The 12,495-nt window shown below is 39.2% G+C and overlaps 1 protein-coding gene across 1 annotated transcript in view; it reads right to left on the bottom strand.

Annotated features, from left to right (window-relative positions):
- Positions 1-1,295: 1,295 nt before the first annotated feature.
- Positions 1,296-12,495, bottom strand: part of LOC138000635 (endothelin-converting enzyme homolog) — a 24,996-nt gene continuing 13,796 nt past the window's right edge. Inside the window, exons 7-17 of the mRNA XM_068847188.1 lie at positions 12,408-12,495; positions 11,791-11,877; positions 9,279-9,382; positions 9,114-9,172; positions 8,698-8,752; positions 8,153-8,220; positions 7,211-7,341; positions 6,545-6,610; positions 4,761-4,859; positions 3,758-3,834; positions 1,296-2,110 (exon numbers count right to left, since the gene is read on the bottom strand). The exon at positions 12,408-12,495 is cut by the window's right edge and continues 11 nt beyond it. Of these exons, the coding sequence (XP_068703289.1) occupies positions 1,990-2,110; positions 3,758-3,834; positions 4,761-4,859; positions 6,545-6,610; positions 7,211-7,341; positions 8,153-8,220; positions 8,698-8,752; positions 9,114-9,172; positions 9,279-9,382; positions 11,791-11,877; positions 12,408-12,495 (955 nt within the window). The 3' untranslated portion in view covers positions 1,296-1,989. The remainder of the gene's footprint in view (positions 2,111-3,757; positions 3,835-4,760; positions 4,860-6,544; positions 6,611-7,210; positions 7,342-8,152; positions 8,221-8,697; positions 8,753-9,113; positions 9,173-9,278; positions 9,383-11,790; positions 11,878-12,407) is intronic.

Here is a 12,495-nt window from a genome sequence, read left to right as displayed (position 1 = left end):
TACACATTTGCAACTCTCTTCGATTCCTACCTGAGATTTACTAATACAAGATATTGAACTTTACGAGGGAACCTTTTGATGAGCATGCAATGTCCATTACGTTATATATCGTCTTAAAGCGGTTGTTAGATCAAAGTAATTCGGCAGAAACTGTTATCGATACCCACAGAGGTATAAAATACGAAAATAGCGTCTTTCAGCTTAAATCACAAAAATGATTTCAAATATACACATGCACCTTATTAATTATAACTAAGATGTGTTTCTAATAATTGTTGTTTGAGACTATTTGGTAGGTTTTACCATATTCCGGCACACACCTTGTGTGCATGAACTTTGTACCCCCCCGACCTTCAAACATGGCACTCGTATAATGTACATTGGGTAAAAAAGAAGCTACATTGAGACGTTACTAAAGCGAGAGCCTTGTTTCGGGATCTGTTGTGCGCATGTACGCCACTTTAGGACCAACGTTCTCTTATTTGTCCAACCAAAAATTCACAATATGAGCTTCTGGCTGGACGGTTTGCCTTGCTTGTCCCATTTTCTTGTCACAGAAACGGTCTGTAACCGAGAGTGCTGCAGTAGTATATGTCATCCTGAGTCTTTCATTTCCAGCATATAGTTTGATTCATCTTACATCTATAATTCGCTTTCTTGCGTGAATTCTCTCAGGCTTCTTGGCTGCTCTAACTGCAATTACCATTCTATCTTCAAATTACTATATTTCAAGAAGTGCTCTTTATTCTAAAGGTGGCAAAGTTAACGCGACTGACGTCTCCCTAATTTGCATAATTCAAATACTCTCAGCAAAAAAATATATCCTCAGTTTTAAATTTTAAGAATCAAAGAAGCTTAAAGCTTCTGATGGGACTCTTGCGATCCCAGGTTTTCTGAGCTTCAGTGTGAAATGTATGTAAAAAAAATAACAGGCAAACTAAGTTTTTTTTTTTTGCCCATGAATAACGAAGTTTCCGAGTACAGACTTTCTTTTAAATTGTAAATCTCAGCTTCTAGAACCAGGAAAGTATATCACAAAATGAATTTAAAAGCAAGCAAAACTATGATACAAATCTTAGACTAGCATTTATGTCAATATCATCGGAACTCAAGAGTCCATCACTCAGAGCTTCCATACCTATGAGTCCACCCTTTCCCGTATCTTTCTATTTTTAGAACTACTATATTTTGACATAATGGGCCCCTGTGGAACCTTTGTGAACCAGATGGAACCTTGCAAATATCCAACTGGTTGTTTTCTGCCTCTGGTTGCGTTCTCTCTTTTTTTTTTTTTTGGTTTCCTTTGGATTGGTTCTTTCTTATTATTCTTGGTTTGCATCCACGTGATGAGACGGCCATGTTGGTATACAAAACAATACAAAATGGCCACACAAGTTTTGCCTAAGAATAGAGTCAAATTCCCAAAAGGCATTAGACTGCATTGTTCTGTACATCAACATGGCCGCCATGACGCCACATGCAAACCATCAATTGTAGTAGGGTGCCCGTGGACTAGTGCATTTCCACTTGGTACTAGGAATTTATGTGACACTTAACCATTCTGAACATTTTTATCCCTGAACGCGGGGAGTTTCCTCAACCATGACGAAGACTATTTCTACATTTTTCTTAAAGTTGTTTGACAGTTTAAAACATGCAGTTGTTTCCTTCCTGAGGTGACCTGAGGCTTTCTAATACATCTGATATTCTGAAGGAAAAAAAAAACGTCACCAGTCAGTTACCCCATTCGCTAGTGGTACACCCCTTCCTAAGGAAAATCCTGGATCCGCCCCTGGTCCTGTGATCTCGTCCTCAACATAACTTGAAATTTATTCATTACACGCCGTTTTTAATCAGGATGGTGACGAAAGGTACCACACTATACGACCATGAAGCTTTGTAGAGTGCCGTGGACGAAAATGGTCTAGGAGTGTTCTTGACTGATTTTACCAGCCTTCATCTAATGATAGTCCAGCTGTGTTGTAAGGTCTATAATTGCAGCCCATCTTTGCACCAGACGGCACATTTACTTGTGGGGTTCATGGTAGTGTTTGCCTTGCAGTTGAATGCTTTGGAAAATTCGTGGGAGTTTGATAATGTTCCAATGACTCTGTTGACGAAAACAAATATAATCAGTCTTGTTATTTCATGTGTTTTTTTTTCAATTTCATCCATTGGAAACTTGGAAAAAAATCCAACTTCCAGATTGGATTTGAACCCACGACCGTCCGTAGTCTAGCCGGATGCTCTTAGCATAGAGCTACTAGAGACTGCGGTGAGCAAGGGAGAAATGTGGGTTTTTTGACAAACACTGCATCATGTAGTTACACAAGTCAAATAAAGACTGACAGCATAGGTCATAACTGCATCGCGCAGTCACCTTAAAGCATATCTGTGATACGCCTACCAACCACCTAAGTGAGCAAATGTGAGAATGATATAGGTCTTTTTATTACAGGACTCATTTCTCAGAAAATGCAAAACTCTTTCTTCTGGAAGTGTAATCACTAGGGTTATAAAGGAAATTTAGGTTACAACTAGGCCAGTGCGACTCTTTCAATAAATCTATAACAATACCCTGTACACTATTAGTGAATTTGCAATACAACGATGGCGAACCGTCCGTCGTGCTCCTACTTCCGTTTACAATAGCCTTTTCACTACGATTTATTACTGGCAGACGCATTTCTTTGTTAGGCATCAACATAATCATCGCGATGATGTAATACAGGATACGCCCAAACCGAGCGAATAATTACTTGATTGCCATCTGCGTATTAGTTTATTCTTAAAGATCATGAGCAGACACCAGGTGAAATAACCTTGAAATAAAGCTTTTGAATGTGTTTCCTCAGAAAAGTTGGAAATTAAGTGATCAAGACTTTTAGCCAGGTTTGTTGCATTAGTCGTATTTTAACTTAATCGCAGATGGAAACATTTCCTAATTCATGTAGGTTCACACTGCAACCCGGGTTGGCAATCAGATGATGGTTTGATGCTGCTATAGGCGCGTCCTTCCCTTTTTAGTAAATTGATGAGGATATAAAACGAGGACTCTTGCGAGATCATTGCATCACCCTTGGTGCAGTCACTAGACAGGAGTGTCGAAACGTGACCCCGTCGTTTTGTCACCCGGCCCAGACCTATCCACGCGCTTTCAATATGGCGTCTGATAAGTGTTTCGTGACGACAACCACATCTACCGCCTGCGAGCAGGCTAGGTCTATCAAATTGTTACTTTGTAAGCTACTTAGCAAACCCGACGTGGTTCAGTGTTGATTGTACTCTTATCGACAACGATTTTCGTCATCACAGTGGTCAAAATGTTGTGGAATCACGAGGTGCAGCCACAATATTCAAAGCCAATGAATGATGCTTTTTTCAGATCGTGACCAAGATCATGACACAAAGAAAGAGCAAGCGTTGTCTATAACTTTTTTGCAATCTGATTGGTTTATTTCCCAAAATGAGCATTCCTGATTGGCTATTACAATTGCAGGACACATTGTTGCGAGAAGCGTTGTCAGATTCTTATCGACAACGGCAAATTAGCCAATCAGATTTCGACATTAAAAGCAACTGGGGTAAGAATTTAAATTTCTCCAAACCAGAGTAGCATCGAGCTGTCTCATATTCCAGTTCTTTGTCTCGGTGTAAAGAACATCTTTCTCTACTGTGGTATTTGGAGACAAAAACTTGGACATGCATAGCGTATATTTCAGTAGATCCCCTGCTCACGATGACAAACTGATCTTACCTAAATTTCTCCTCCGAATGCCTGTCACTCAGAGTAGCTAAATATTGCTCCGTTGGTCGACTGTTGCTACAGTAAGCCTAAGATGACCAGAAGTAAAAGTCATTGACAAAATGAGGGGATTTTGATGGTCAAAAGTGCTATAATGGTATACCATATTCAGTGCCACACAAAAGAAGTCGTTTCAGTACAAAAGACGTCTTAATACTGTTTTTTTTACAACAGGCTGAAACTAGATTGTAATTAAGGCGACCCTTGGGTGTTTGGCATTAATTAATCATTACCACTTGATAGTTGAGTCTGTTGTTGTCCAGTGCTCGGCACGAACACGTGCACCATCCGAGATCTATTGTACACTTCGGAAAATACCATAATATTCTTTTGCAAAATTTGGGGGGACAAACAAAGAGAATTATGGTATTTTCCAAAGTTGCCTATACCGAACTTGAACGAAAATCCCGACGAAGAAAACAATTTGCAAAAAATCCAGGAACTTTCAGCTAATTCCTATTTTTTCAACAGTACTTTCATAAACAATGCAGCTTTTTTTCAGATTATCACTCAAGACAAACGTGAAAATAAGGATAGAATGAATGTTGAAACATAGTTTATGCATGGAGATGGTTATGAAACTGGACAAGTTCCTTTGTTTCATGTTTTTGTCCGTATTTTTGGCCTTGACCCTGCACAAAACACGCCTTTTTTCGATAAGATAACCAATCAAATCCTTCGATTAAATTATGCGCAACTAATTTGCGAACCCGTGCGAAGCGAAAACAAAGGATTGTGCAGGGTCACGGTCAATTCAACATCGATTGCCACAACATTGCTCTCGCTTTTGAAAATTCTAAGGTTTCATAACCAGTCCCTTGATTAGTTGAAATAACTGGCTTGAAATGAAATGTTCTCTTATGAAATTTAACTATAAAGATGAAGGGTGAGATCAGGTGAATGACATGAATTAGGGGATACAAAGTTATAATATAACGAACTGCATTCGCATTACCTGCCCAAATCCTACGTAGAACAATTGTTCGCTCGTGAAATTAATGCCAGGTAATCGCCAAGACTCCTCTCCATTCTTCTTTAACCAATTTTTGTAAGCCTGTGCAAAACAAATAAATAAAATATTGCTCTCTTCTCTTTTATTAACAACCTTAAAAATAACAAATTCCAAAGCTAATCTATCGTCCTTCTCAGAGTTCATTTTGCTGACTATGTCAGTACTATAAGTTTTGTTTGCCAGAACAGGAATAGAAAGGTCGCCAAAGGAACCTCGACAAATTAAGGCTTTTATCATGTTTCATTCTGCAAATGAAAAATGACGGTAGATACAGCGGACACTCTGACCTGAAGGGGCCACGTGAGATTTTATCCCAGTTAACTACAATTAAATTGAGGGCTACCAACGGGAAGGCAAAGTTTGACCAGTTAGGGACTGTTTACATGCAGGTGGGGTAACCCGCCTGTCCCCGTAAAAGCTCGCGTTTACATGATAGGTGCGGTAACCCGGCCGGTCTGCCAGACCGGTGCCATGTAAACGCTTGAAGATAATGATACTAATAATACTAATAATACTACTACTACTAATAATAATAATGATAATGATAATGATAATGATAATGGTAATGATAATGATAATAACCAGGAGTAATGTTGCGAGGCTGTACCTGCCGAGAAAGGAAGGGGGAAGAGGACTGATCGGCATCGAGGAGTGTGTTAGAAGGGAGAGCAAATCCCTTCATCGGGCTACCTAAGAGAGACAGCGAGTGGATGCCTCAAGCTGCGTTGAAGGAGAAAGTTGAAGTTGAAGAAGAGAGTCTGCAGGACTATGAGAGGAGGAGGAAAGAAAGAAAGAAAGTTAAAACTAAAATTAAAAATTAGAATTAAGAATAAGAAAACAAGAATTACCAGGATTAAAAATTAAAAGTATGATAAAGGGTTACTCTTTATAAATTAAGTAAAAAGGAAAGTCTTGAGTTTTTTTCGTAAAAAATAAAAGTGCTCTAGATTGACGTATTTCCAAAGGAACAGTGTTCCAAATCTTCGGAGCGCATACAGAAAAAGCTCTATCACCATATGTTTTAGTTTTACAAATTGGCTGCGTTAGCAGGTCTTGAAAGTTCGAGCGAAGAGATCTAGTTGATTTCCGGTGATCCAGGAGTTCTGTTAGATATTGTGGGCAAAGACCATTCAATGATTTGTAGACAAAAAGAAGATGCTTAAACACGATCCGATATGAGACAGGCAATCAATGAAGATGGGGTAATCCGCCAACCCGGAGTCGCCTCGTGTCCCAATTTACTGCCTTTGGCGGAGGCGTTGTAGCCTGCGAACAGCAGACGCATTTCCGGTCGCTTCTCTCCCTCCGGAAATGCGTCTGCTGTTCGCAGGCTAGAGGCGTTGCAGCATTGATAGTGATAATAAGAAGCCACAGCACTGAAGAGTTGAAGCAAGAGTAGCTAGTGAGAGTAGAAGAGCATTAACCGCCAAAATGCATCCTTAACCCGCCATTTTGCCTGTTTACGTACTTAACGACCACGTAGTAGCCTCGAGAAAGGTCACCATGTACACAGGCCCTTAGTTTCAAAAATACTTTTAGATAATTAATTTGTTGATTAAGTCGGGAATCCGAAAGTTATTCAAACCCTCGTCTGAAAATACCTGAGTCTCTAAAAATGCCCCGACATATACCTAGTATATATGGGAGGCGTATCCTTCCGGTTCGAGGCTCCTGACAACAAGCGTTCACCGATTAGAAAAAATGCAACACCACCGGATTCAACATACCCGAAATGATGCTTTGAATCCTCCGTTATCGGCAATATTCTCGCCCAGAGTTAGCTTTCCGTTTATCTGAAAATGGCATACTATTATCGTGAATCTTGCGTTGGGACACTTTCATTTATTTTTCTCTCATGTAGGGGTTTCTGGTTGCTATTCACGCACCCCCGACAATATTGTCAAGAAGCCGGCAATCAGACTGTGAATGGTGGAGTGAAGAAGAGGGACGGGGAGGTGGGTATTGTTTTGGTAACAGAGGCAGAAGATAAATTTTGCCATCTCGAATATCGCAACTGTTACTGTACGTTGTCACTGAATGTTCTCAAAACAAATCTTAAAATGAAAACCTCGATTGAATTACATCAGAGATGCCTCAATGTCCATGCTACATACTGAAAAAAAAAATCACGTCACTATTCGTAAAATATCCAAAAGGATGGCCTCGTAAAGAGAGAAAGCTTAAGTTGTGATCCGTGCTTATACTCCTTATAGTAGCGGTTTCTGTTGATTGTCACCTCCCTCAGAAGTTGGCAATAGAAAGGAGACCAAATTTCGCTTGTTACCCCATCATTATAGAAGACTAATGGGACATGACAACAAAATATCCGTTTTCTGGCCTCCTAGCCTTTTATTTTAGATAAAGGTTTTTATTGACAGAAAGAAGAGGCATACCGGATATTCATCTCGCACTTTGTACATGGAGTACTGATTTTCCACACATTTTGCCTTCGCGCTGAACCCATCCAATGAAGTTTGAGACCACCATTGTGCGGTTAGCTCGCCGTTTTTGTTGAACTTTCTCCCTGGATTAAATATAATGTAGTCAAAAGGTAGCTTAAAGAGGGCGAATAGCCTTACAAAGGGAATCATTATGAAACTAATACCTTTATTAAGGGTATTGACGAGTGGTCGATAAAACCCGTTGCAGAAGAACTTTGCAGGTGTAATGTATGAAACACAACCCTTGCATCCCTCTCATTTCAATTTTTTGGTCAAGGTTTTTACCACGGTCTTGCGCTGTAAGCAAATTTGACAAGGGTGAGGGTTTGGAGTAGAGAGCAGAAGTTCACTGAGGCAAATATGAATCGTAAATGCCTCACAATGCCCCAAGTATTTTTCAACAGCAGCACGTTTTGCAATTGGGAAAATCAGTTTGGAATCTAACATTATTAAAAAGTCATCATCCGCTACAACTGATCATAAGCCCAAAGTATGCGCAGTCTGGACATTACTAAACAACGAAACAGCAAAACGCAGCACCACAACACCATGTATGACCCCACCATACATTGAATACTAACCGACAAAGGTTGGATTTGAGATTGAATATCGTTTTAGGCCTAAAATGTTATTATTCCTTACCTCAGTCTTATTCTGAATCCTAATCTTAATCTCAATGAATTAGGAGCAATAACGTTTTAGGTCCTATTAGGCCTAAAACGATATTTAATCTCAAATCCAACCTTTGTGGGTTAGTATTCAATGGTGTTTTGGTGCTCTCTTTCGCTGTTTCATGGTTTAGTAATGCCCGCGCAGTCGTGTGTGTTTTGTCAGTTGTGGAAGTACAGGGGTCAGGCACCTTATAATTACTTTTTCCTACCCTTAGTATATTACCTGTGTTATCAAATCCGTGTGTAAGTTCGTGTCCAAGAATAGACCCGATTGCACCAAAGCTCAGAGACCTGAATTAAAGTACAAAAGAATCGTTCGCACATAAAGCGGCATTTTGAGTTAATATGAGCCCAGTACAAATGCTGGAAATGTGACATGCAGACACAGGTGTACTGAATGGTTCAGTGCGTGTTGTTCTTTTGTTAAACGTGGAGTTGTCTTTGGAGCATTACCGTCCCGGCAAAAGCTTGCATTTTTAATTTTTAATGTTTTTCTATACAAACTTAGCTACGTCATCACATGGATGCAAATCAGTATGCAATTGAAGTTCCGCAGGTTTTCCTTGCAGCTCACAGCAAAGATTAACGTACACTCTCACTCCCTCTGGCATTATTAGAGAGCTTATTAATACAGAAACCGAAAGTGAACATTTCGTATACCAGGAGAGTTGCCTCTCTCAGATTTTTAAAGCAATCGGCGTCTGTAATCATATCATCTCTCAAAACACATCACTGATATTTCTGTAACATTTTGACACTTAGCCTTACCTTGGACTTCCTTTTACGTAGAAAAATGGTGGTTGAAGAATTGCAGCGGGAATAACTACAACACGAGAAATGGAGTCTTTAATTAATACGATAAAAAAATGCAACTCATGCAGGCAATAATAGCGAGGAAGGAAATAGATGAATTCTGAAGGTATCTAGGAGAAGATTACGCAAAAAATGCTTTGAGAGATGGCACTTTAAAAAAAAAAATTATTTGCGAAGGATTAGTTTTAAACAATTAAAGTAGTCGAAGAGTTAAGCCAAGATATTTCCGTTTCCGCAATTGTTTCCTTTCTAACGATCATACGCTTAAGAGAGTCAAAATTCATAAACTAGAGTTCAGCAAGGACAAGAATGAATACTAATATTTTGCAGTTTTAGCCTGAGGATTATTTGAGGATCATTAATCCACTCACTTATCTCATTCTCGTTGAAACTGTACATTGCGTTGATTGTTTGTGGATCCATAGGCCATCTGCAAAAGTTAAAAGTACAACGTTAGAGAACTTGTCAGATGCAAAGGAAACGTGTAAGACAAAGAAACAATAATGGCTCTTGGTAAGACATAAAAACAAACTTACTCTTCTTTATCCACGCGCTTTCTTAATTTACCAAGCATCCGTTCGTGTGACATTTTTAAAATTGAAATCCTGTTATGAAACAGACTGTTGTTCCTTATATCGACCTGAACGAAAGGAACAAAATGACAAAACCGTTCCTTTAGAGCTCAATTGTTTATAAGTCACATAAGATTAACTGTCGCCCTTGTTGGGCAGTCTAGAATATACACAATTTTGTTTTTTGTGAAAGATAGGAGACAGAGGGTCAAATTAGATGGCATTTATTCTGACTGGAAACCTCTCAAAGTTGGGGTCCCTCAGGGATCCTTGTTGGGCCCTTTGCTTTTTAACATTTACATTAATGATTTGAACCTCAAACTCCTCTCTACGGTTGTATGCAGATGACACTACCGAATATGCATCGGACGCTTCTCCTCCAGTTTTAGAATTTATTATTAACTCTGATCTATATATATTATCAACATGGCTTCGGCAGAACTATCTTCAGATCAATGCATCTAAGACACAGGCAATGGCTATAGATCCAGTATCATATCGTTATAACTTCAGTGGGGATAACGATGAAGTGGACGTCAATGATACTCTTAAAATCCTTGGTGTTACATTAGATCGTAAGCTCATTTTTGTCGCTCATGTGTCCGAACAAGTAAAAAAGGCGTGTGCAAAAGCCTCTGCGTTACGGAGGATTCGCACTGAGGTTTATTCCTTTAGACGTAATGTGCCGCCTTTATAAAGCTTATATTTTGCCTCATTTAGAATATTGTTGTCCGCTATTACTTGGAGTTGGAAGAGGTCAAGTTAAAAAATTAGAAGACACCAATAATTATATTCTTAGAACTATTTTAGGGTATAGAAAGCATACATCATATAACCATTTATTAAATATAGCTGGTATAAGAACGCTAGAAGAAAGAAGAAAATTCCTGGCCCTAGTTTTGGTATATAAATGTATTCATAAAGAAGCCCCAAGGTACATAGAGGATTTTTTTAAGATCAAAATCTGTAATTATAATTTAAGAGGGTCGGGGACACTTTTAATGCTACCCAGTTTTAATCTAGAATGGCGCCATAAGTCATTCTCATTTTTGGCAGCAAAACTTTGGAATTCGTTGCCTACGTATGTTAGAAACGCCAAAGATATTTCTACTTTTAAATGTCTTTTAAAGAAGCAGGTTTTTAGATAGATTTTAGAATTGTAATTTTAAACTATTTCTTTTATTTTCAATGCTTTCCGTTTCACGCACATGTTTTAACGAGTTTTTATCACTCCTAGATGTAGCGTGGGTAAATAAAGTATTGTTGTTGCTGTTGTTGTTGTTGTTGTTGTTGTACGCCCATTCCCTCCACCCCTCCTCCCCCCCCCCCCCCGGGCATACGCCGGGCATTTGACAAAAGGATAGCTCCACATAGGGGGCAATTTGTCACGAAACGAAACTCGTATGGGCGGGCATTTGCCTATCGACAAAAACGTTGGTCAGCAGTCACTAACTAGAGAATTTTTTATACGGGAATTTACCTCGCCACAATACGGAGCTTAAGCAACGACAACGGCGACGGCAACGAGAACGTCCTCTCAGAATATAAATGCGCGTTATTTTAATCGTTTCGTGACTACTTCAAACTTTTTTAAAATTTGACAAGGGAGTGGTAGTTCCTTAAAAATGACACTCGTCGGAACAGCGCTTAATTTAGGGAGAAAATGAAAATTTATACTCAAGTGCTGTCGTTCTTCATAAAACCTAAAATTTGGCTATTTTACGTTGTAGTCTTGCTGACAACGGCAAAGAAATGGACAAAAATGAAAAATGCACGTGTAGGGCGTGCAAAGCTATTGTTTTTGCCCACGAAATATGTTAACTTGTGATGTTCTTGATGCCGTCGCCGTTGTCGTTGCTTAATTAAGCTCCCTTATTACACGAGTGTCGGCTTTGTACCGAGAAGTAGCTTGTTTTTTTGTTTTGTTTTTCTTTTTTTTTTTATGAAAAATGCCGTTGTTTAAAGTCTGGAATGAGGAAAAACCCAACCGTAAAGCGGTTGTGGCCGCTAGCCGCTAACTTTGTTGAACTTTTATTGAAAAGTAAGTAATCTTGACCTTTGTTTTCATTTCTGCCCTTTAATATCATCAGTACGTCGTGACGGTATGCTTCATAGGTGGGGTATTTGACGCTTTGTGAGGCCTGGCTAACCGTTAGGGCATTTGACGGTGTAAACTGTCAACATAGGAGGGCATTTGACCTTTTTTTTTGTAAAAGTCAAATGCCCGAGGGTTTGCCTGGGGGGGGGGGGGGGGGGTGAGGGGAGGAATGGGCGCTCTTAGAATTGACTGATACATTAGATAGTTATAACTTTAGATAGGTGTCCCCTATTAACAGAGGATATTCCCCTGCTATATTTCAATTTACACAACAAAACTTAGTGAATGAAGTCATTGTTGTTGTTGTTGTTGCTGGTTCTCCAGTTTTCTCCTGGTTTTATGGTTATTGTTTTTGCAATAGGCTCTACCTGTACTTACATGGTTATATTTTTTAAATCTCCTCTTAAATTTCTTGCTATCGATTAAATAATGGGGGAAACCAACTTCATCGTGCATTGCCTCTGCCTGAAAAAAGCCAAAGAAAGAGATAATTAATAACAAGGCTTTTCAACCTGACGGAAGTACTAATTTCTGTGTTCAGTTACCAGGACTTTGAATAAAAGAGAGGCTGGAGTTGACCTTGCTTTGATACAAACGTCATTCCTTTTCTTATGTAAATCACGTTGTTGTAATGCTAACGAGTTTTCCTATTTATGTAAGAAAAGCGGTGGAGTTTGTATCGAAACAAGGTAAATTTATGTGCTAATGAGACTCACCAGCCTCGCTCTCAAGCAACCTTTCTTTTGTATTTTATCCATGCAAACGAGGCTAGTGAGGCTAATTAACACATAAACAAAAGAATATTTTTTTGGCCGCCATTTATGCATTCATTGAATGTTGTGCCATTTCGTACAAAAACGAGTGCTTTCTGGCTACCTGTTCCAATCCAAAAGCTTAAGATCAAAATCCTCGCTCATACAACTTAGTAAGATGACAGTTTTTAAAAGATTTTGCCAGACTGAGTACATTGCCATCGAAGTAAATGACGTCAGTACCTTGTCCATGACCGCCATTTTGGTGATGTTGTCCATCCATGGAATTGAATTCACGTTATCTTTGAACGCGTTGCGAACCTCTACTATC

This window comes from Montipora foliosa, chromosome 4 (assembly GCF_036669935.1).
Source record: "Montipora foliosa isolate CH-2021 chromosome 4, ASM3666993v2, whole genome shotgun sequence".
NCBI classification, from domain to species: domain Eukaryota; kingdom Metazoa; phylum Cnidaria; class Anthozoa; order Scleractinia; family Acroporidae; genus Montipora; species Montipora foliosa.
Note: the sequence above shows the minus strand (reverse complement) of the source record. Positions and strands in the feature narration are given on the sequence as shown.